We start from the raw sequence: 25116 nt of genomic DNA on the forward strand, positions 1-25116 counted from the left end.
AGTGAGCGATGGGGTGTGGGGGCGCCCCGCAGGCGGGCGCGGGCCGGCCGGGCCTCGGTGCCGCGTGCTGAGGGGAGCGGCGCTGCGGGGTCGTTGCGCGGCCGCTCCGAGGGGCCGCGGCTGCCGCCCCCTGCCTGCTGCCGCCTCGGCCTCTCGGCCCCGTGCCCTTCCTCATCCTTCGCCGGCGAGAAGAGCCTCGAATCGTGCAGTGGGCGGGCGCGGGTCCCCTCGGAGGCGGCGAGCAGCAGCCGGCGGTCTGCCTTTGTCTCTTGCGCCGCGTCCAGCCTTGCAAAGGCGTCAGCGCTCAGTTCCTGGGGGCTGAGAAGATCCCAGGCTGCATTTCTTGCCCCGCTGCTTTTTTTTTCCCCGATATTTTTTTTTTTTCCGTATGCTTAAAGACTCTCGGTAAAGTCTTTGGCCTGGATATTTTTTTTTTTTAAATTTTTTTTTCTTCCATATTTAAATATCTGCATTGAATGAACTAATAAAGATGGATAAGAAATCATTTGAAACCGTGCTGGATGAAATTAGAAAGGTAACTTCTCGTTTTGCATGTTGGTTTAACCATTTGATGGTAGAATATTCCTCTTGATGAGCACACCAGGTTAGGTGTTTGTGTTCTTTAATAATCACTTCAGGATTCAATAAAGACTAAATTTCACATCGGTGTGGAGAACTATAATCCCGTGTTGCTGGTGTATCCTAGTTTTTGTATGTCAGATATAACAGTGTAAAGCTGCTGTGACATGCTTGCTCTCAGTGAGATATTTTCATTTTCTCAGAAAACAGATTGAATGTCCAGGCTGCTGCCGCTGAGCTAACAACATGTGCCTGAAGAGTGCTCATTTGAAATAAGCATTTTAATAAGTTTATCACGGCATTTTCACTGTCAAGGAAGATGAAGAAGAAAAGCCAAAATAGCCAAGTATCTCTTGTTTGGGGAGAGGGGCTGCGTTTGCTTGGCCTGACTGGGGATGGGGACTTACAATCTGAGGTACCCACCTTTTATACGATGGTTTAGGAGGTACGCACAAACATGACGTGAGAGGGCTGATTTCTAAGCTGTGCTCTGCTGTCTTCCTTCAAAGCCACATCTCGCACGGCTCAGGAGCGCGTGCACACGTGCACACCTTCCTCCTGGATGTGAAATCCTGCGTTTTGATGCGTGCTCTGAACGGCGCTTGTGCGTCTCCTGTTGAAAACTCACTGAGCAAAATACCTGTTAGTTGCGGGAAGCAGAGCTACAAACCTGGGCTCCCCGATGTCTGTCAGGTCTTGTTTCTTACTGCACAGAGGCCTGCTTTTAACAGGAAAGCTAGAGGTTAGTGGTTGGGACAGTTCCCCAAACGCTGGAAGTGGAAAAGGAGATAGAAAAAATCAGAACCTCTGAGATTAATGGTTCCTGTCTTGCGTGGGAAGTACAAACCTGGGATGACATGTTTTGCTGCAGTTAAGCAGAGGTGATTTAGGTGTCACAGTAGAACAGTTATGTATCCTGCTAAAGCTGTCTTGGTGTGAAGATGAAGGGCTTATTTCGGATCAGATTGCCTTATGGCAGAAAAGGAATCCTTAGCGCTTTTGTAATAGGTGTTTCTGTTATGATAGGTTGTCTAGGAGAGGTCATTTCCTTTACTGGGACTTGGGTGCTACAGAGTTGAGTTTCAGTTCAGCTTCTCTTCAGCATGAGATGCAGCGATGGCTGCAGTTGTAGTATTATTATTTTGGAACATACTGAGGTATAAACCACCGTACACAAAAGCCCCAGTGATGAGTCTTTGTTATCACAACTGCACTTGCATTTTTGCATAAGGTCACGGTCATAAATTCTCCTTTATGTAACAGGTATGTTTCATGCTGTGTAACCAGCTAAAAATGTGACAGCCTAAGATATTTCAGGATGCGGACTTCCCTCCCAACCTAAGAATTTTTATGGAAAATCTGGGGGAAAAAATCAAGGAACAACTTGCACATGAATACTTTCTCTGAGAATTGATGGTGGGAGGGAGCAATGTTTCAGATGTTACTACTGCAGTGCAGCCCTTCAGGATACGCTCTGTGATTACTAAAGACTTCAGACAAAAGGGTTTTTGACATTTGATTTTAGGCAGTTATGTTTCCTGTATGCTATCTGCCTGTATTCCTGTAAACCTAACTTACTGTTGATCTAGGGATCGGTGCTGTGCTGTGTTAATAATAGCTGTGCTGTTCTAGTGTAACGTTCATTTTCCAAACGCTTATTTTGTACCTTTGTTGCTAGGTCTTTGTTTAAACTTAATTTCTAGCTCTGTGGTAGAACCTTCTTTATTATGTGATTCACAAATCGGTTGTGTTGGTGCATTCCATTTTCAGTCCTACAATTAGCAGGAACAATTATTTAAATGTCTTAATGTGTAGCTTAGTTCTGTCTTTCCCCATATATATTTATGATTATTAAGAAAATAAAGTTTGGGGTTTTTTTTTCCCATAAATATACATAGCAGTGCTTTCTGTTTGTGTTCGTATTATAAAGTCATTCAGTTGTTGATTTGAGGAGGAAGAGTGACATTTGTTTTGGTAAAGAAGTTGCTATATGACATACCAGGCTTTTTTCCAAAATATGTGAAGAGAAAGAAGGGAGAGAAGAAAAAATGAGCATGAAGAGAGAAGTTTCTTTTTCCCCTGTGACTTCAGCGTGTCTGGTAGTGTTGGTCTCTTAATGAGGTACAGAAAAGAAGGGGGTTGCCTCGAACAGTATGCAGGTGGGTTTCTGTGCACATGTGCTACTCACAGTTGGGTTGCAGCGATGGAGAACTTCACGTCTGTCTGTGTGGAGGGACAAGGACAAAGAAAGAAGGACTAGGAGTAGGTTTTAGGGCTATTGGGAAGAGATGGAAATGGGTGTGTGGGTGAAGCTGGAGGTGATTTGAGAATAGTTAGCGTGAGAGCTAGCAGTAGATGGGGGCCTTGGAAACTGGGGAAGAAACGTGTGTGCACCGGTTTGGGGCAGGAATTCAGCTGTTACCTGTCATCTTTACATCTTGTATGTCTGTCAGTGAGCTGGGTATGAGGAGAGGGAGGAAGCCCTGGCTATTAGACAGCCCGTGTGGTTATCAACAAAACTGTCTTGCCACTAAGTCAAAAGTGGTGGCCAGTACTGCGTTAAACTACTCTGCTTCCTTTGTTTTGTATGGTTGCATATTAAAGTTTGACCTATGGGAAGGTAATGCTAAGACAACATCACCCTTTGGAGCAAGCCTTCTTGTATACTTAATTCTGTCTGTACAGACTTGTTATCCAGTCTCTTCATAAATTCACTGAAGTAAGATGCTTTGCTAATTATTTTACAGGGAACATGCAAAGAGATTGTATGAATAATCAACTGTATTACCTTGTTTAACGTAAAGTTGATGTAAACCTTAGAGGCAAAAGGAAGAATGGTCATGACGTTCTCTCAGGAGTTTTAAACAACAAAAAAAAGCCAAAATTAAATAAATAAAAAAAAAAGAGTAATTTTTTTTTGACAGAAGAATTAAATTACATCTCTGCTTTTCATTGTTCTCTCAATTATCTAAGGAGTATTCTGTTACTTAGAAATATTGCAGTGTAATTGATGCAAATGTCACTTTATAAGGTCAGATTTTTTTAGATTAATAGATTATTCTAGCAGATTATTGTGCTGTAATTTTAATTTTTGAGGGACTAATTATGCGTCTTTTTTTTCTGTATCTTCTAGGCTGTATTGACTGAGTACAAATTAAAAGCTATTGAATATGTTCATGGATACTTTTCTAGTGAACAGGTAAAAGTCAACACTATCATGGGTTTAATTTGTGTATTTAGTAATACAGAAAGACGGTGTCTCCAGTCATACTGAGGCTGATCATATTAGCTTTTTTATTTATTAACTGAGGAGATGTAAATAGAAGTAATAATTCCTCATTATTATTATATCAGCATTAATCTGTTAAAAATAGTTCCAAGTTACTTTGTTATCAAAATCATTACATTTTTGTTCCTGTTGTGTGGGGAAAATTGGAGAAATTGATCATCATGGAATTTAGGATTATTTTGCATGTATAGTCTAAACTGGCATGTAGTAATAAGTATCCAACTTATTTTGGTACTATGTAGATTTTTTTCCCTATTTCTTTTTCTTCTGTTTTTTTTGTGTCTCTTTGGTGAATATGCTGTTTGAGATACTGAAGGTTTATAAGCTTTTTCAGAAAGGCTTAATTTTTTTATTCTAATACTGTGGCAGTTGTGTATATATGCAAATATGTAGAGAGGAGTAAGAATCTATTTTAAATATTTCCATAGAGAAACCTCATCTCATAACACAGAATTTTTAGGTGCCTACTTAGAAATAAAAAGAACATTAGATGCTGGTAGGCACAAATGTAATCAAACATCACTGACAGACGCATGTTTTTTAGCAGTATACCGCTATACTCCAGAAATGGAAAGATCGTATTGATGCTGTTAGCATAATTTTTTAATATATATAAAAGATTAATTGAAGGCCTTTCTGTTGCAGGTTGTCGAGCTACTGAGATACTTTTCCTGGGCTGAACCACAGCTCAAGGCAATAAAGGCTTTACAACATGTAAGTTCTTGTGGCATAATCTTCTAGAGTAAGTTCGTCCTCTTAATCTTATTTTAATTTTGTGATGTCTACTTTTGTAACTGATGGATCGGTCTACCCTTTAATCTTCAAAATTTCCTCTTCATCTCGTTCTTTTTCAATGGTATCAAAATAGGAAACGTCATACTTTTAACCAGGATATCTTTTCTGACTAAAGTATCTTTTCGTTTCCTGTGTATCACAAGAATGGATGGAGCCCTTTTTAACCATTGTTAGCTTTCCTAATTTCTCTGCTTTTGGCAAGTGCTTTTTGCAGTTCCTTGTTAAGCATTTAGTGCATAGAGTCTCCTTCCCAGTGGGAGGGAGAGAATATTAAATGTTTACTGAAATACGTGGTATGAAGCTGTTACTGAGTAGCATTCTGGGTTTAAAATAATTGTAGTGTCTTATTTTATATACACTTTTTTCTTTCTTGCTTACTTGTCAGAAAATAGTGGCAGTTCCGGCATCAAAAATGGTTAATATTCTCAACTGCTTCACATTCAGTAAAGATAAACTTATTGCCCTTGAAATCTTAGCTTCGTAAGTATCTCTCATGTTATATTTCCTTAAGTTGTATTGTTTTTACTAATATTTCCCTATATATTATAAATATATATGTTTCACTTCTAGAAGGAAGCACTGTGGCCAGTTAAGGTAAAGCGCGAACCCACTATTGATGTGGCTGTAAAAAGAAGAATTAGAAGTAGACATTGTGCAAAATTCCAGAGCTCATCTGAGTCTTGAGCATGCTGCTATGTGGGCCTCTGCCTGGTGGAAAACTGCCACTTTGCCAGTATTTTTACAGTGGTCTTCAAATCTTGTAGAGAACAAAGAGGGCCTTAAGCTTATTTCTGCTCACTGAAATGTAAAAGGCTTGAGACCAGAGTATTCTGGGCATTGACCCTTTTGCATTTGAAAAGCCCTCTAAATATTACATATGTAAAAATGAGTTAAGTAAATACATCTCTTAAATTGACACATTTGATTTAGAGATCTAATGTCTGTAAAAGATGTATAGATATTCTAAATGTATGTTTACCCAGAAAGTTGGGTTTTTACTGAACACAGCTGCTTCAAGGATCGACCTTTTACATATATTTGTACTGGAACTCTTCCGCCTGGTTTAGGGGATTTATTTGATTTATTATATGAAGTGTTCTGTTTTGGGTTGTTTTTTTTTTTTTTGCATTAAGTATGTCTGCCTTGCATATGAATGCTATATATTACAGCCAGCTTGATCATTTTGGGGCATATAAATTCATTATATAAATACCCATGAAACAAATAAGACTGAGGATATAGACATGATCTTGCTTTCAGAGTTGAGCTTTAAGAAGCTGTATGCATGCTCCTGGTCTCTTTCAGACCAAAACAAAGGAAGTTCAGTGGTACATTAAACTAACCAGTTTTGCTTCTTGAAATGAGGTTGGAGCTCACAGACTCTTCAGTTGCTGCACTTCAGCTGGTGTGGGGGGAAAGCGTGGTAACTTCTTCAGCTGTTGAATTTCTACAGTGCAAGAGCATAATAAGGGAGTCATGATACAGAAATCCTAACCCAAATCTATGTACTACTTACTTTGCTAATCAAAACTAGAGAACAAAGCTGAAAATTCATTCACATTTTAATACCATTCTTTGAGGTGTTTTTCATGTCTTCGTTCAACATTCTGCTGATTCCATTTCTTCTAATATCCTCCTTTGAGAAGTCCTCCTTTTTGGGGCTGTTTTGTATTTCCAGTAGTTTGCATGGGGCAGGTAATGTTTGACAGCAGTTAAGGTGCTGTGGTCAGGGTTTTGAAAAAGGCAGGTAGAATCAGGCAGAATCTTGTTATCTTTGGTGTGTCTAGTGTTATTTTTGGGAGAGGAGCGAGGAGAAAGGAAGGGTACTTTTTGGAACTGCATGAGGGGTTTCACTAGCTCTGCAGAACATGGAGGAAATTGCCAGGAGTTTCATCTTTTTCATTCTGGAGTAAATAGATGAAAATTTGTTTCTCTACCAGTCTAGCAAGAAACAGTGGCAAACTGAGTAGCTGCTGATTTCCTGCTGTGCTGGGAATTGTGTGCTGGTAGCAATTAAAGCTTTCTGACGAACTGTTGTGATGCAAAATTCATTTTGTCAGCATAGTCATTTTTGCCGTAAAGTTTAGCTATCGTTGTCCATTGTTCCATATTGATATTTAATTCTAATATTCCGTATTGATATTTAATTCTAATACCATGTTTCACTTACAGGTATGAAGTCCATATTTAAGCCCAGAGGGTTTACTTTAATAATAATAGTAATGTTATGATCTGAACTAATTATTGTTTTTTAATGTACTGTTGGGTACTGACTGAATAAGTGTTGATCACTTTTCAATAGTGCATTATTTCTGATAAGCATATGGAACGGCAATAATCATCTGTCACTGTCTTTATTAATAGCAACATTGTTGATGCTCAGAATTATCGCCTTATTGAAGATCTGTTCAGAATTAATATGTCAGAGAAGAAAAGATGCAGAAGGATTCTCGAACAGGTAGTCAAGATACTCTAGTATCCTTGATTCTGTCAAATACAGTATTGTTTCCATCCTTATGGTCATTGTGGGGTCAGGACTTACCATGAGGACTGCTGGGAACTACTGGTGGAAGACAAGCTGAAAGAAGCAGCTGCGAAAAGATAAGAGCTATGTGATACCTGTGCAATAAAAGGGGAAGTTTCTGTCAGGCGTTAGGATCATATGGAAAAAGGGACACAGAATTGCAACCAATGCTGAAGGAAACAGTCTGCATTTGTTTTAGAGAACACTAAGTGCTTAACCGCAAGTTCAATAGAAGCAGAGGTGATCCGAATAGGGTTATTCAAAACAAAGGGGACTTTGGCAGAACCTCACGCTATTTGAACTATTTGGGAAGAAGATATGAGACAAAGCTTTGAGTTGTTCCGTGTAGGTTGATTCGTGCAGTCTGAATGTCGTGAAATAGTAATTCATTTCTTTGAAGCATTGAATTTGATAGCAAATAACGTCCTTTCTTGATTATTTTGCAGGCTTCAAAAACGGGTTGTAAGGCTCCTCATGCTATGATATCATCCTGTGGCATGATTCCTGGCAACCCTTATCCCAAGGGCAAACCAAGCCGCATAAATGGAATTTTCCCAGTAAGCATGATTCTATGCTTTTGCTTTTCACAGCGTCCTTGGTTTAGGATTCATTATAGTATAACCAAAACCAGTATTCATATACATGGAAGGAGGAGTGGAATCAAAAGCAATGTTGTTGGGTTTTTTTATTACCCCATTACACATTTATAGGGAACTTGCATTCTTTTTATTTGCCCATTCTTTCTATGCTGCTTCAAGTAAAGATTACTGCATGAATAAGACATTGTTCATATAAGGAACACATTGTAAACTCCAGCAATATTTGGCAGAATTGGGAGAGGTGTAAAGAGCCTTACTGGTAGGTTGATAAGATGACCTAATGTGGTCCCTACAGTACTACTGTACATACTGCTAATCTTACTGTACTGTACATACTGCTAATCTTAGTGTAGTTCTTGAACAAGCATGTTAAGTATTTCCTGTGAACACACTAAGGGATTGCAAAATGTAAGTTGTCGTGTCCACAAATCAAAATGCAGAATTCTAATTATCGCAGAAACATGGACTCTTTAATATGCATCTCTCTACAAAAGCTCAGTGTTATAAACCAAGCTATTGGAATGCTCTTATCATTTTGCAAGCCTAGAACACAGTTTCTTTTTCCTAACAAACACGGTTAAGTATCACTTTTAGAATATTCAAAAACTCGAATGTAGTTTAGGAAAAAAAATAAGGTAGAAATTCTATAGCAAGATTTACTTCTAAATTAATACTTAATAGTTTAATTTTCTTTTGTTTCAGGGAACGCCTATCAAAAAGGACACTGAAGAATGTACTAATGAAGGAAAGGGAATAGCAGCCCGTATACTTGGACCATCCAAACCAGTATGTCTAATAAATGAGTAAATAAATGAAACTTTAAGAAAAAAAAAAATCCAACCACCAGCCAATTCAATGAGGCTTTTATATAAAATGCTGTTATGTTGCAAGAAGACTGCAGAACAGCAATTTAAACAAAGCTAAACTTCTATAATGGTTGGAGGTTGTAGCAAGGTGGGTGTCAGTCTCTTCTCCCAAGTAACAAGCGATAGGATGAGAGGAAACGGCCTCAAGTTGCGCCAGGGGAGGTTTAGGTTGAATATTATGAAAAATTTCTTCTCTGAAAGGGTTGTCAGGCACTGGAACAGGCTGCCCAGGGAAGTGGTGAGTCACCATCCCTGGAGGTATTTAAAAGACGTGTAGATGTGGTGCTTAGGGACGTGGTTTAGTGGTGGACTTGGCAGTGCTAGGTTAACGGTTGGACTAGATGATCTTAAAAGTCTTTTCCAACCTAAACGACTCTATGATTCTATAATAAAGATAGTATGACCTACTATTTTTTTTATTTAACTTGAAAAGAAGCTCTGGTTTATATCTGTGGGGGACAGGATTCTCTAGTGGATACAACGTGTGTGCATTTGAAGGCAGAATTTAAATTACAGTAGCAGAAGACAAGACTAAAAGCATTTTTAGTAGTTCATCATGAGCTAGTGGAAGTTTTAGATACAAATATATGCAATTTTTTATTACAATCTCTGAGGGTTTCCCACATGAACATAAAAAATGTCTGCATCTTGGAAATTTGAGTTACAGCAGTGCCTTAGAAGGAGGTTCTTGTTTCTTAGCAACACAGCTGATCTGTATTTCAAAATTTTTAAGCATGTGGGACAAACTTTCAATGAACCCGATACTACTTTGAAGTATTGTCCAAATGTTTTACTTTCACTTTTATTATGAGTGACCTTTAAAGGTCCCTTCCAACCCAAACTATTCTATGATTCTATGAGATGTTTCCCACTAAGCTGTATTATTTTAAAGGGACAGGTAACTTCATAAGTATTTGTTAGTTTTAAATGTGCTAAATCTTTAAAATGAGAAGTCAGTCCAAGACTGCGGAGTGTGAAAACTACAAGGCAGGAAGAAGTTCCCTTTCCCACCCATGTTCAGTATTATATTAAAATCTAAAGGTATACTAGTGATGTTTGTTTCATTCTTTTCAGAAAGAGTGGAATATTTGCAGTCACTGTGTGTATTATGAAGAAATTTGCTATCAAATATTTTTCCAGTGAAGAACAGCTATCTGTAGTAGTATCTGAATGTTAGCTATTTGTCTGAGAAACATTAGGTAATGCTTTCACTATTGCTTCTTCCGTTTGTTTTTTGTTTATGTAGGCTCCATCAACCTACAATCCACACAAACCAGTTCCATACCCCATCCCACCATGTCGGCCACATGCAACTATTGCACCAAGTAAGGCTTCTATGTGTTTTAGCTTGATGCTGTTGTTTCATCCATTTGCCTTTTAAGTAATAAGTGTCACGTGTCAGTTTCTCTGACCATGATCATATCTGAAATTGGCTTGCGCTTCCTAAGCATGCTCTGGGTACTGGTTTCTACCTCTTCCTGTCATGACTGCAGAGTTGATAAAAAGAGGAATATATTGACTTCTTTTTCCAACATCCACATCATAAGGAAAATTCACAATCCTGTTCTGATGACAAAATATTTAATTTATGGGAGGCATTGTGCGTGTTAGACAAGACTAAGGCTGTGTCTTTGTTGTAATGTTTGACCGGGGTTTGGGCTTTGGCTTGACAAGTCTGTTGACTTGTTGCTGTTGTACCAAAACTTAGGATATGGTCAGGCAGAGCCCTGGATTGGGTGGAAATATGTAGGAACTTGCTGAAGGACGGTAAAGTTTCTCATTTGAAGGGATAATCTGTTTCTCAGTTGCCTTCAGTTTTACTTTCTCTCCATCACAATGGAGAGAGAACAGTTTCCTAAAAGAAAAGTTTGGGCATGTCGATTTCAGTCTCAGAAGGGGCATAGTGATTGCCTTTTCCTGTGTTTGGTCTGACTATTCCTAGCCTTGTGCCTCAGGTAAAATTGAGTCTTTCTTCATAAATTCCTCTCTCTTTGCTCTGCTGCATTAGCTGTTTGATTCCAGACATTTTTGGAAAGGAGCAAGGCAATTGCCATTTCTTTGGAAGAAGAGCTTGGAGTACTTATGTAGTCAGACTCTGGTCTTCTTGAGCAGCAGCTGAAAGCTTTTCCTGATCTTGCCATTCTGTACTGCAAAACAAGGAGTGCTCTGGTTAGGAAGCTTGCTTTGTCGATGTTAGGAATTTCAGGGAGTTTTTAAGGTACTTGGTAAGAAAGTATGGTAGAGCTCTTAGCATGCATGTTGAAGGGTGAGTCATCTGACCAACTTGATGTCCGCAAGTCTCTTTATAGTCAGTTTGGAAAAACGGGCACTACTAGTAGCTAAAGTAAGTCTGATGATTTGTGCCCTAGAAATGACTTGCTCCCCAGAAAGCGTACAGGAAACTTGCAGACTAGCTCAAATTTATATTAAATAAACCCCATCCAAAGTAAGTTAGGGCACAAAATTTGGCCTGTGACTGGATGTGAGTATTAGTACGTTTTAGGATATGAAACAGCTTTTGAGGTTTCAGGGCCTTATTAGGCTGCAACATGGTTTCTAAAAAAACTCGTGAGAACGAAACTCATAACTGATGAAATATTTATATATATAAAAAATGTGTTTAATGAGATTGCAGATGCTGACCTTAAACTATTGAATGTGATTGTTTTCAAGCGATAGTCAGAATGGTCAGAATGATGTTTCGTTTTCTGCCTCTTATACGTATTGGTTTAACATTTCCTTCCTGGGTGACACAATGGTTGTTAGTTACTTTTCTGATTTTCAGTCAAGAGTTGTCATGCAAGAAATCTTGACATTAGGTAGAACTATTATGAAAGTATGAAATCAGAAAGGATTGTGTATGACAAATTACTGCACTTTGAGTATTGTTCAAGTGCTACCTTTTCCCATGAAGCCTAAGTTCTTATGCTCTTAAAATATTCATTTAGGACTACTGTGAAGTATACTTATGTTCCTGTGATTTAAATTCTGATGTTCTTCATCAGAACTGTATACCACAGCTATACAACCGTTTGAGTTGCTCCAAAGAATAAGGGAGGAAAAAAGGTATTTTTTTATATGTTAAGTACAATAAGTATTTTATATTAAAATAATTTTCTAACCCACTTGAATTTCTTAACATTTAAAGAAATATTGAAGAATGAGAGACTAAGTATTTGAGATGGGACATTTTTCTCTGAATTTTCTACTAATGTTGGAGGACTGGTCATAGTCACTGGTATACGTTTGGCTCTTTTGTTTGTCAAGGCTTTAATGTTACAGGAAGAGTTGCGACAGCCTTTAAGTTAGGAATAGAAAAAGAACAAACGATGCTGCAGACACTCTGAATCACTCCTCCCCTTTGAGTTTTTCAGGCAAGATGGAACTGAAAGCAATTGAAACCTGACTTTTGCAGGCTCTTTCAAGAGAACTGCCCTTACTAAAATTTGGATCACAATGCATGTCACTCAGGCAGACATTGGCAAAAGCCAGCATCCAGCCTGGATGATTAATTGGTCTGGCTTTTTGGTGAAGGAATGTCTTACAGTCTTTAAAATGTTCTTTTAAAGGAAAAGACACTTACTGGTTCATTTAGATAGGGGTTCTTCTGACAACTGAGACGTGTATTGCATTTGTTCTTTTAGGTGCTTACAACAATGCTGGCTTAGTTCCAATGGCTAATGTCATAGCTCCAGGCTTACCAGCTCCTCCGCCGTATGCTGCTAATCAAGTGGTATCAGGTAAAGCATGCATCCCTTTAAAAATCTTGGTGGTATTTTTTCTAATTCATTGTTGTGAATGGCTCATTCACTGCTGGAGTTTCATTTGCTTTTGAATAACAAGCTGTTGTTCTCTGTTTAGAAAATGAGGACCTTTCCAGCCAGGCAAAACCTTCCCAAAATCAAGGTAAATCGCAAATCCACAGGGGGATTTTTGTGTTGATTGTATCTTTGTTATTTGTTCAGAAAATGTAAACAACTTATTTGTTTAGTGGGATTTTCATAAGCCTCTAAGTATTTAACTACTGTTGGAATAGGATCCCTTGAGAGCTGAGAAAAAAATCATCTCAGACATTTGGCACATAGAAGCATTGAAACATTAAAATTCGGTCTTTTGTTTTAGCTCATTAAAGTTTTATATTCTTCAGCATTTAAGTATGTGAGAAATCATTTAAAATAAATCAAAATATTCTTTGCAACATAGTGCACTGAAACACTTCATTAATATCTTTGCAGTTGTAAAACTTTGGACATCTATTTGAAAACTCATTCACATTTTAATTTCATGTATTAGTTGCAATGGGAAGCTAGGAATACAAGACAGACAGATTCTTTGTTTATAGTTTGTTGAAATCCATGTGTAGAGTGTCTTATCTCAGACTGATACATCCAACTCTGTCTACCTGCACTTTTGTCTTACCCTTTAAATTCCAGTTCTTACTGCAGAAGAGAGTTGTGCATTTTTTTTTTCTCTATTTGTGTGGTACTTCGTACGATTTGTACACTTAGTACAAATCATAATAATAAATACCATTATGAACTACTTATACAAAGGCTTTGATAATACTTTGTTAGGTTTGACAAATGGAAACTGAGAATCTACTGACTATTGAGTTAGGCATATTAACAAATACCCAAAATAGATAAGATGACCATAATAAGTTTAGCTCCTGTAAATATTTGGGGGGGGTGAGGCAGTTATGTTTTGTCTTTTCTCCTCTATGCCCAGGGTTGGTTCTACAGAAATGTTGCTGTTTCAAAGAATCACTTTATTCATATATACCCCTTTAAGTGTGCATGCATTTACCAAGGTAGTTATACTGCTAAATGAGTACAGTGTAAGGAATCATATCTTCTGTTAGGAGGAGAAATTCAGTAACAGCTCTGGGTTCTATTGCAGCAGTCTTTCTCTGGTGATTATCTTGGCTGTCAGGATTAACAACTGTGATCTTTAGGAGAGTCTTCAGCTTGGAAGCAGGATGAGGAGAGGACAGAATCCAGAGCCAAGCAATCTGGGTCTAGGGTTTTGGAAAAGAATAATGTAAAAGGAGGTAGTTTGCCAACTTTCTAGTTTTAGAGTTTCAAGATACATAAAACAGGAGTTTGTCATATCAACTTAGGTCCAAGATTTTAAAGATTCCATTTTTGGGTTTGTGTGTGTGTATGTAGAATTTGGGCAAGAGAGAAATCTAAGATGTTACAAGAGTTATGGGTGATGAGTTTGGTTGGATCAGTGATTTGCTTACAGTTGAACAGATTATTTTAAAAGTAAAATAAAGCACAAGGGTTATTTGAGAGGAGTGATTAATTAACACATTCATATTCCACAGGAAACCAGATAGAGGCATATCAAGGCTCTTGACGTGCCAGTGTTCATAAATGCAGCTTCTTTCCATTAACCCCCACATTGCCATTCACAGTGTGCCTGCCTCTTTTCCTTCAGCTTGATTGATGCCTCTGACTTACTTTGTAGGGTTGATATAAGCTGATATTCCTAGTGGCAGGTGCTTGTCTCAGTTATAGACACCTGCCTTCAGACTTACAGAAATATTTGTTGAAAAGGTCAAGTGCCAATGTTAGTTTAATACTGTAGTGTGATACATGAATTTAAAAGTGTACCTTCTTAGAATCAAAATCTGAAGGAAACACAGTGAAGAGAATGACCTGATTTTGAAGGAAAGAAAAATACCAGCACCTGAAATCAGCTTTCTTCAGTTGTTGACTAAACTTCTCTGAAATCATGATACATTGAATTAACTGGTTCTGAAGGAAATTCTGACCTTCAGTGAGAGTGGATGCAGAGGAGCCCAGGTGATCTGATGCTGATGGAATATTAGATCTGGTTTGGGTATTGCCAGATGTTAGGGACCAGAGGGAGGGTGTTTACCTGTATCACTTAGACATTCTTACAGAGTATATTTGAGTATCTAACTGTCTTGCATGAGATCATGAAGAGGTAGCAGATGTCACAAAGTGTTTTAAAGAGGAGTGGTAGCCTACATGATGTACAACTTGTGTGATGTGTTTGTACGTACCTTTTTGTTTTGTTTTCATAGGTTCCAGTGTTCATTGTTTATATACAGACATTGTATGTTAGCTATTGCCTGTGTATCATATTTTGAAATGCTGTATAAAATGTGTTTGTGTTGATTTCAAACATTTCTGACAGTTTCAAGTATTCTTACCAGTTTTGTTTCTTTGCAGCTTTTTCTGCACAAGCGAATCAGCTCTTTACTCCTCATGGTTCTAATCCTTCAACACCTGCTGCTACTCCAGTCCCTACCCCATCACCTGTCAAGGCAATAAGCCATCCATTAGCACCTGCAACTCCACTCATACCTGGGATGAACATGTCTACCCCTGTCCTTCCTGTTTTCCCAGGACAGGTCTCCTCTTCCATCCATACATCTCAGCCATCCACCCCAACCCCTACTGTCATCAAATCCCTTTCATTGCCTAGTGTTCCTGTCACATCTGTTCACAGTGCAACCTCTACCCCTATCCCTGCAGTTTTTTCTGGGCTGGCTTCTATACCCACTGCTACGCCAGCTCCGCAAGGTTCTTCCACGTCATGTGCCACAGCTGTGCCTAGTGAAGCTTTCGCATCTGCTACTGCACCATTTGCTGGCCTCCCGTTCTCTGCAACCTCTTCAATTGCTTCTGCTAATAATCCCACTCCATTGTCATCAGTTTTTGCTGGCCTCCCTTTGTCCTTGCCTCCCAACGCCCAAGGGATTTCTAGTCCTGTTCCATCTACAATTGCTAATTCTCCTGCCACTACCATTCCTGGTTCGCTTAGCTTGCCTAACCCAATTTTGTCTGTCTTAAAGGGATTTCTGACATCAAATGACACTTCATTAATCAATTCATCTGCTTTACCTTCTGCTATGACAAGTGAGCTTGCTTCTTTATCTGCTCTTGCTAATCAAAGCTCTGACCCTCCCACTTCCTCTGTCAACAAATGTTATACTCCATCAGCCACCCCCACACCACAGCGTTCCTCCACACCCGGGCTGGCCATTTTTCCAGGTCTTCCATCCCCATCTGTGGCCAATTCTAGTTCCACTCCTCCAACATTGCCTGCACAGTCACCTTTAACCACTTCGCCATCGATTATGCCAGTCAACTGTGGCTCATCAGCCTCCCTCTTGCATGGCACAAGCCCTACTAATCCTGATCAGCAGCTCTCATCAGCCCCAGCTGCCACAAGTATCCCAGTTCTGGTCAAAACAGAACCCATGAGTCCTACCCTCTCGGCCTTCAAAGGTCCTTCTCATTCAGCCGGCCCATCTCATGGCACTATAGGACTGTCAGCGCTCGGGCGTGCATACACATCAGCAGCTTCAGTACCAGTCAGTTTACCCAGTTCCCTGAATCCAGCGCTGTCAGGTCTCTCCTCTTTGAGTGCTCCTCTGAACAATTCCAGTTCTCTGGCTTCCATTTCCCTCGCCCCACATGGCTCCTCTGCTCCCATTGCCCCTGTGTTCAATGGACTTCCTCCTTTTACGTCTCTAACCAGTAACTTTGCTTTTACTGGTAATCCAGCACTTACACCGCCCGTCACTCTCCCAGGGTCTTTGTTAGCTACTCCGTCTACAACCGCTTCAGCCGTGTCTGCCCCTCATGTGAGTTCCACCGCCGCCGTACTCTCAGGACTCGCCGCCTCAGCAACAGTCTCTGCTCCACCCTTCTCGCTTAACTTGTCCAGTGCCGTCCCTTCCCTTTTTTCTGTTGCCCAGGGACCTCTGGGATCATCAAACCCATCCTTCCCTGGTTTTCCTGTCTCTAACACACCCTCTGTCACTCCTGCTCTCCCTTCTTTCCCTGGCCTCCAGGCATCTTCTGCAGTAGCAGCAGTTGCACCATTGCCGGCAGCTGCCACAGCCCCATCTCCGGCTCCGGTCCTGCCAGGGTTTGCCTCGGCCTTTAGCTCAAACTTCAACTCTGCACTTGTTGCACAGGCTGGGTATGTTTCTGTTTCTGAAGGAGGTCAGAACCATTTCTTTTTCTCTTGAGCAAAACACTGATTTTACTTCAGGCGTAGACGTTATTTTCACTCACAGCTAGTAATTACAGTTAATTTTTAAAGTTAGTTCACCAGTAGATTTCAACCTGACTTTAGAAACTGATAGAGTAGTTACTAAATAGGTTGTCCTCGGTAGTCCCTGTTATGGCAGTCTAATCCAGTGAGGTGCTGAGTGATCTTATTTCCCAGATGAGGATACTTGGCACCTCCTAGGCTTTTACAAGAATGGATTCCACGTGGGCATCCATTGACACATCCAGGTAATAGCAGACAATATCTTAGATGTTCCTATGTTTTAAGGAAGTACTCAGCATTAACTTTTGTCTGTAAAGTTTTTTTGTGTGCAAATTGTAGGCACAGCCGAGGTACAGAAATTTCTGAGTTCCCTTCTTAGGTGTGCTCCAGACAGTCTTGGTTTGTGTGTGCATGAATAATGTGTAGGTGGGTAGAGACTGGGCTTCTGTTTGAAATTCTGGCCTTTATGAGGTTTAGAAAAAGAGGTGCTTTTCTAATTTATATAGACGTAAGCTTATAGAGAGAGAAACATAGGATAAAACATGATGCAGATGTTCCTAATAACAGCCGCATCTTGACATTCTTTCAGCTTGACTTCTGGACTACAGACACCGGGAAACGCAGTTTTTCCTGGTCTTTTATCTCTCCCTGGTATCCCTGGCTTTCCTCAAAGTGCCGCACAATCTTCCTTGCAGGAATTGCAGCACAGTGCGGCTGCACAGTCAGCGCTACTACAGGTAACATGCCTATTTGTTAATACTATTTTGCTTCCAGTAGTCGTTTGAGCATGTACTTGCGTGTTAACTTCTTGGGATTAGTTTAAGTCAGTAAATGATTAAAACCCTTAACCTGTTTGAGAACTGATTACAAGGACGATGATAAGGAACAACTCATATTAACTTCTTACTCAAGGCCAACATACAATTCTTCTGGACGTTATGAATGTGATTAACCCTTTTTGAAAGCTCTTTGTAAAATGGGGAGAAGTGAAAGAAAAAAGAAAAGACACGCAAGTGAATTTTTTGCTAGGTTTGTGTTAAATCCAGTGAGCTGACCATGTAGTTGCAAAATCTGTGCTCAGTTCCAGTCTGACATTTTAATACTTAAAGATTTCTGTGGAAAACCACTTTGTTGTGAGTTATGTGCCTCTTTACACAGATTGTCTAGAATTTGTGTCTGCTGTGGTTGTGCCTTTCTTTTGATAGTTCCCACGAATACAATTGTTGTAATATAAGCTGGAGGTGGCTTTAGGTAATGTGTAGTTTCATCATCTCTCTTGTCCATGGAACAACTTGTTTCAGTCGTCAACCTACATAAGTTAACTGAAACTATCATCAGAGTTTGTATTTAAATGTTTAGTTTGCCTTTTGTTAAAAACGGCCTCTGTACAGATTAAGGATTCCAATAGGAAATTTGTCCTTCTGTACAAAATACTAAAAGAGGCAGTTGAGTGTCTTGAAGTAATGTTTTCTCTCTTCTGTGACACATCAGTTTTTGAAATGGAGCATGTGTCTAAGTACTGTTCAATATGCAGAATATTGTCAGATATCTTTTGAGTATCAGGGGAAATAGATGGGAAGAAGGAAATTACTTAATCTAGGCCATGCTGCTTTTGCAGCTCAGGAATTTATTTATTCTGTAGAAATCTATGTACGCAGATTGCATTGAGGAAACGTCAGTTTTCTTGTTTGTAAGTTCCAATCACTAAAATTCACACTTAGGTACTGGAGCAATGAAGATAAAGAAAGTTCAAAGTTAGTGAAATACTACAGCTCCTGATGAAGCTATGCCTTCCAAATCAGCTGTGGCTTACTCCGCTGGAAAGTAAATGCCATTAACGCTTCTTCATGTTTCCTCTTAATCCAACTGCTTTCCTCATTCTCTGGTATTTCAGAGCAATAGTTGTACTGCAGTTTAACATCTGCGTATAGGTGCATTGCTCATCTCTGTTCTTTGCATACTTAAGATTATACTTTGTTTGTTTTGGCTTGACTAGGACTGATACTGTGCCTGAAATTTTGCTCGATGTAGATTTTTGTTTGTTTCTTTGTTTTTGTTTCCTAACTTCTTCTCTTCCTTGAAGGCACATTCTGCTTCTGCTCTGGAGAACTATACAGCTCAGCCTGAAGGTTTTGCTAACTATCCGTCAACACCAGGAACACCATTTTCATTGCAGACAAGTCTGCCCCAGAGCGGATGGCAATAAATACCAGACATTTTTAAAGACTGCAGTGGTTGCTTGACAGAGCCTGATCCTATTGACTTTGAAGGCTGTCTCCGCGTTAGTGGGAGCATGGTCCGAATTGGGGAAAGAGGGGGAAAACATGAGGGTAAAATGATTCCAGGAGGCTGTGTCAGATGTCAAACCTAATTTGTGATTGCATTTAATTGATTCAGGGTCTGATCCTGTGAATTGCTGGGCATCCTTGACTCTCCTTTTAGCTTGAGTTGAATGTTTGGTGTCTTACAGGATCAGGAACGTTCAAACAGATGTTTATGTAAATAGAGCAATTGACTGTCAAACTGAATGGGGGGAACAAGTATACGTCATAGTGTGTATAAGCACCTATCCTTCTGTTATGTTTTGGATGGTATATGTGGTTAATATAGAATGAGATCTAGACTGAAACTAGATACTTAAAGCTGTAGACGATCTTTCGTCTAGATGCACACTTCTTGTGTGTGCATAGATCAAGGTCAGTTTATCGTTCTTCGGATCTTTTCTTCGTATGTGAGAGGATCTCCTGTTAGCATCAGCAGTATGTTAAGGGGAGGCTAGGTCAGAGGGGTGTGGGGGTTTTCTTACGCTTTGAACTATTGTCACGGGCTTGCTGCTGAATTGAGTACTCCTTTGTCTGAATCTGAACAGGAGAGCTAGGAAATGATGCTGTGCTGTATTTGGGTAGAAGTGGATTATGTTTTACTGGAGTATGGTTTAGCTAGCTGAGAATATGTCTTTCCAAAGTACATAAAAGCATTTTAATTTGCCTCTATAACAATGTTCCATAACATTCTCCCTGCCCCCGCACCTCTCTGTGAATGAAATAATTGTACTGCGGATAGGCTGCCTATCCGGCACTTTTGACTGCAGACTTTTGTGAATGTTTACAGACATGGGTCAAGTTCTTCTCTCCCTTATACTCATAAACTCACTGGTTCTCTATACGCTTTTCGGCTATAAACCACAACTTGACGGTGCTCATGTAACCCTGTGAATATAAGAGGGAGCAGAATTTGGACCATGGATTTTTTTAGTATTTTTCCTTGGAAAACGTACATGATTTTAAAGGCATATAGCTAAATTAACTGTATGGGTTAGGAAGGGTTATGACGCAGCATATAGAAAAGTCTTGCTTTGTTAGTGAAATTCAGTTGTGCACTCTTCTAATAATGTTAGTACCTGTGGCAATGTGTAACACATCATTGAATATCATCTATTTAAGATAAACTCTCGATCATGTTCTAGAGACAATAGAGAAGAATGATATTCAATCCTGTGATTAAATTAAAACGTAGAGGATACTATACTGTAGAAAAGCTCTGCACCTAGAGTTTTACTTTTTTAAAGATGAATTCTGCTGGGAGATGTTGCTAATGTATTTTCTTTCAAGATGTGAACAAACTTTTTTAGAACATTAACGGAAATTCCTGTATTGGTTTTTAACACAATTTTTTTAAATAAAAAGTTTACAGTCATGGCAAAAAGGCTTTGCTGACTATTTACATATTTGCCTAAAATACAGATGAATAAACTTGTTTTTACTGAGACACCTCCTAATGTTTGATCTTGCTTATGCTGTTTCTTTATGATGCACAATTATGTACTGAATTATAAAACTGGTTTCCTAAAGAGTGGCAATAGAAATATCCTATGAAGTGTTTAGATAAAAAATTCACTTTGTCAGCAATTGGGTAGTCTTGCATTTTAATAATCAAATTTACATACTACTTTAAATCAAAAGATAAAAACGTATTGCACTTTTACATTTGTTTATTTTGTGAAACCTGTTGAATTCCAATGATTCTCCACTCTGAACTGCTTTTTAAATCAGTGCCTTATGTCTTGACTCAAGAAATCTGTGGAAAAAATCTACCATCTTTCATTATACTTTCCTTCTCATTCTTTTCATGACTTGTTCTTTGTAGATTTGCAGATCAGTTGGAGAAGGAGAAAACAGAAATACAGGTCTCTTCTCAAGAGCAAACTGGGTTTTGTCCCATCGATGTGAATGTAAAGTAGGTCAAAGTCAGTAGGCGTTTTGTAACCTTACTGAGCTGCTGAGTTTGATCTCCGATTTGAGTCCTCCTAGTTTCCCCATCAAGCAATCAAAGTTTAATTCACATTACCTTGTAGTCAAAGATAAGTACCAGACATCAGCTGTTATGCAGTGTTTTGTCAAAAAGTAAGCAGTTTGTACGTCTGTTTCTGAAAACATCTATTGAATGGTCATGGGATGTGGGTTGTTGGGGTTTTTTCTGTCCAAACATTAGACAACTCAAAGATACCTAAGAGACTGGGAAGCCCTATTTCTCCAAATGAAAACAAGTGAGTAGTAGTGAATATCCACCGTGTTAAATACTATTCTCTTGAAACAGCGTACTTCCTAAGTGGTGTCTATGTGCTGTCCTCTACCCAGAAGAGAGTATTTCATGCACAGCTGGTGTAGTTTTACATGGAAGCTCATCATCAGTGTTAGACAAGTGAACAAATAGGTTAAGAAGCATTAAACTGTCAAGTTTTTTTTGTCTAGAAGGGGCTCTCTGGTTCTTACTGAATCATATTGAGCAGGATTTTGTAAATTGAACTTTCCAGTCATTAGGACTAAGGTAAGTTTCAATTTCTTAAATATTTCTCCTGATGTAAAATTGTTTTTTATTGATTTTTTTCTCTTCAGGAATAAAGTCTGTGTTCTGCATTGCAGCAAACTCCTGTGACCCAGCCTTGGAATTTCTGAAGGGGGTGATTTGTCCTGAGCTCTTTCATGCTTACTTAAGCACCATTTTTAAAAAGCGAAGGAAAAGTCTGCTCCTGAGGCAAACCATGCTGGATCTTACACTGAGCCTGTGCTGGGAAAGGGCTGTTGCTGCATGACTTAATTCTGGACTAACTATGATTTTTTTCATTGTTTGAGTTGCCTATTACTGCTATATTTCAACTATGTTGACAGACTGCAAAGATAAGGTGTAGTGAAATGTTCTTTGAAATAAAATCTTCATTCGGAACAACTAAGAACATACCGGGATTGTGTTTGCAAACACGTGTCATTTTCAATGTTTCTTTCAAGTGCTTTAATTGCAGCAGTAGTGAATACGAGAGAAACAGAGCAATTTTCTGTCCTCTTCGTCCTCTGATTTGCAAGTGAGTGTTGAGAGTTTGGCTGGGCCTGGAAGGAAACTTGCCAGGGTATGAATGTTCTTACTTTCCTGCAAATTGCCTTCCTTTCTGGATTGAGATGGGAGCGATCCCTTTGATTGTCTCTCATGCTCTCGTGCTCTAGCGAAGTGCAGCCAAAGGGGTGCCTCCTGTCATCCCCTCATCTTCAGCTGTTGAAAGCTGATGCCGTTTTCACGAGGAGCAATATGGGGACGTTCCTGCAAGCAATAGGATGGTACTGTTAATCTTCTCTGTGTCCTGTCCCTTCTCCTAAATTTTGATCTGGGGGAAAGAAATGACGAGCCTGAAGCAAATAGGCTAGCATCTGTTCTGGGGGCAGAATTCAGGGCCAGGAAGGGACTAGGCTGACAAATCTTTAGGGAGTGGCCAAAGCCCAATGCGTGGGAAGGAAAGTAGTAAGGGCCTAAAAAGGTCAGGAAAAGACAAAACTGAAACCTGCAACTTTGTTACACGCAAATCTCATGTGAGGACTGCCTGATGACTTTTTTGATACCTTTGGGATTGGCACTGTTTAGAAATGGCTGTGCATAAGAATTCCCGTTCTGTTTTAACAAACTTTGAAGTGGGTGCTTGGTCTGTAGGATTAAGTCTCTGCAACTGGATGATGAGGTAAGGGGGAGCAACTGGACACTTCAGGGAAATTGTAAAGGACTGGTGCCATGTGCAAATGTAGCAGTTGGTGCAGAGAACTGTTGGAGAATGGCCTGCTTACAGGTAAGCACCTAATCATCGTGCCTGACCTGAGCCTTTGTGCTGCTTTCGGAATAGAAGTTGAAGGCTTTAGCTACATCAGCACCCTGCAGAAATAGCTGAACTGCCGCCGACCCGAACCACGTTCATCTAATGTTGCTTCTAAGTCAAAAAGTCCGCTAAAGTGGCTCTGGACTGGTTTTCTTTGTGGTACTGCTCTATGACACAGGGCCGTGCCAGGCTGTTCAGCACCAGTGAACTTGCAGCTTGTAAACAGCTTTGCCCCAGAGCCCTCATGTATTTTCTTCTCTGAGTGTTTTGTTTTATAGCACTTTGGGACATGAGTTATCCACATGCCCCAGTATAGCCCCAAGGAGAAAGGATTAAGATTGCCCTGCCTTTGACTTCAAATTTTTGAAACAGGGAATAAAAGTGCAGCTGAAGTTAACACGGAGAAACTAATACAGTGACGTTCCTGAACATAAAAGAAAAACACCATCTGCTTTAGTCACCTTTCAAGGGATATATTTACAAGCGCCTCAAGGAATTGTCAATAAACAGCAGGGAACAATTATTTCTGTTAGATTTTAATATGTTTTGCTCATCTATCTGCTTGGATATTCAAATGTCTTGAAATAAAGCTATTTTCAATAAAACTGAGTTGCTCTAAAATTAAAAAAAAAAGATCTTGGGGTAGTTTTGCATGTTATGTTTTTGCTTCTGAAATAATTAAAGCACATTTTTCTTCTAACTGTTCACCCTTGCTGCCTTACTAGTAGGCATCTGTCCTGAACAGGTTTGATCTTGCAGCTCAGCGTGAGAAACCAAATAATTAGGCAAATGCTACAAATGACTTCAAATGGATATTGTCACATATTTGGGAGGGTATTGCAATAAGCATGTCAATCCCAGTTTTGCAAGCTGTTTGTGCTTATGGTTTTCACTGTAGTTTAAAACATCCATTCAATGGTGTAGTTTCCTCTCTGTGAAGCTGAGAAAGGATTCTCTGGGAAGCAATCCGCTTTGAATGACCCGTCTGGGGCAAATGTGATTACTGGCAGGGATGAAGACGAGTGAAATGAAGCTGGAGCCAGATCTTCAAAGATATTCTAGATGATGGATGCCCGCAGAAAACAGCCATATAATTAATGCAGCTATATGTCAAACTCACAAATTACATATGAAAAGCCACCTCTCATTTTCTCTCAAATAACAAGTAACAGATTTGTGTCCTTTGAGAAGGCTGCTTTCTGCTGCTGCAGCCTTCAGAAATGGCTTGGTCTGAAATGCTATGCTTGGTTTGATTGTCAATATTGAAAAGTATTTTGTGAAAAATATTCTTACTTGGGGGAAAATTTTAAGACTTTGGAGCTGAAATGCTTCTACTGTGGCTTTTAGGTTATCTAGCACAACAGGGTTCAAACTATTGTGATGTACAGTATCAAGAAGTGTGTAATGAGCTATTCTACACAGCATGGGGACCTCACCTGGAGGATTATGTTGCTAGTGTTTGAGATCTGAACAGTAGCCAAGCCCCATAATACTAAGAGGTGTACAGCAGAGGAGCAGTCCTCAATCTGTACCCTCTGGCTTTATAGAATCATAGAATCATTTAGGTTGGAAAAGACCCTTAAGATAGTCAAGTCCAACCATAAACCCAACACTGCCAAGTCCACCACTAAACCATGTCCCTAAGCACCACATCTACACGTCTTTTAAACACCTCCAGGGATGGGGACTCAACCACTTCCCTGGGCAGCCTGTTCCAGCACTTGGCAACCCTTTCGGTGAAGAAATTTTTCCTAATAGCCAAACTAAACCTCCCCTGGCACAGCTTGAGGCCGTTTCTTCTTGTCCTATCACTTGTTACTTGGGAGAATACACCAACACCCACCTCGCTACAACCTCCTTTCAGGTAGTTGTAGAGAGCCATAAGATCTCTCCTCAGCCTCCTTTTCTCCACGCTAAACAACCCCAGTTCCCTCAGCTGTTCCTCGTAGGACTTGTTTTCTCTTTATCTTCTCTTTCTGTCTTGTCTTGTTCTTGTTTTTTCTCTCTAGTGACAGATATTACTGATTTGTAGAAATAATTTCCAGCTTGGATTTTGTGGGGTGTAAAACCAGCTGGGCCAAGTGCATCCCCAGCCAGAAGACAGCCACAGAAGACCATGGAGTTACATCAGAGACAACCCTGATGATCCACAAGACTTTGTTTCTGTAAACATCCCCTCCTCACCAGGGTAACTAACTCCCAGAGGGCTCGCATACAAGTGGGGATTTCCCCTTCTCTCACCCTGCCTCCCTCTTCAGCGCTTCGCATGAGCGCTGTGCTGTTTCAAG

At 39.7% G+C, this 25116-nt stretch overlaps 1 protein-coding gene across 3 annotated transcripts; it reads left to right on the forward strand.

The window, feature by feature from the left end:
- The first annotated feature begins 134 nt into the window (after window positions 1–134).
- Window positions 135–21575, forward strand: PROSER1 (proline and serine rich 1). Of its 3 annotated transcripts, XM_076364198.1 has the most exons (14): window positions 135–535; window positions 783–994; window positions 3713–3778; window positions 4514–4582; window positions 5049–5143; window positions 7028–7121; window positions 7634–7744; window positions 8489–8572; window positions 9899–9977; window positions 12297–12392; window positions 12514–12558; window positions 14856–16617; window positions 17282–17429; window positions 18776–21575. In XM_076364198.1, exons 2-14 carry the CDS (start codon window positions 899–901, stop codon window positions 18896–18898), a joined length of 2868 nt encoding a protein of 955 aa, XP_076220313.1. In that variant the 5' UTR covers window positions 135–535; window positions 783–898; the 3' UTR covers window positions 18899–21575. The 3 variants fall into 3 exon arrangements, with proteins under 3 accessions (XP_076220313.1, XP_076220314.1, XP_076220315.1); XM_076364199.1 differs by lacking the exon at window positions 783–994 and having other exon boundaries at window positions 18776–21574; XM_076364200.1 differs by lacking the exons at window positions 135–535; window positions 783–994; window positions 3713–3778 and having other exon boundaries at window positions 4543–4610.
- The last annotated feature ends 3541 nt before the right edge of the window (window positions 21576–25116 follow it).

This window comes from Aptenodytes patagonicus, chromosome 1 (genome assembly GCF_965638725.1).
Source record: "Aptenodytes patagonicus chromosome 1, bAptPat1.pri.cur, whole genome shotgun sequence".
Classification (NCBI taxonomy): domain Eukaryota; kingdom Metazoa; phylum Chordata; class Aves; order Sphenisciformes; family Spheniscidae; genus Aptenodytes; species Aptenodytes patagonicus.

Coding starts and splice junctions, on each gene's coding strand:
- PROSER1 (XM_076364198.1), top strand. CDS start 899: ATGAAGAAGAAAAGCCAAAATAGCCAAGTATCTCTTGTTTGGGGAGAG. Junction 5,144..7,027: donor GCCCTTGAAATCTTAGCTTC/GTAAGTATCTCT, acceptor CTTTATTAATAG/CAACATTGTTGATGCTCAGA. Junction 16,618..17,281: donor GCACTTGTTGCACAGGCTGG/GTATGTTTCTGT, acceptor ACATTCTTTCAG/CTTGACTTCTGGACTACAGA.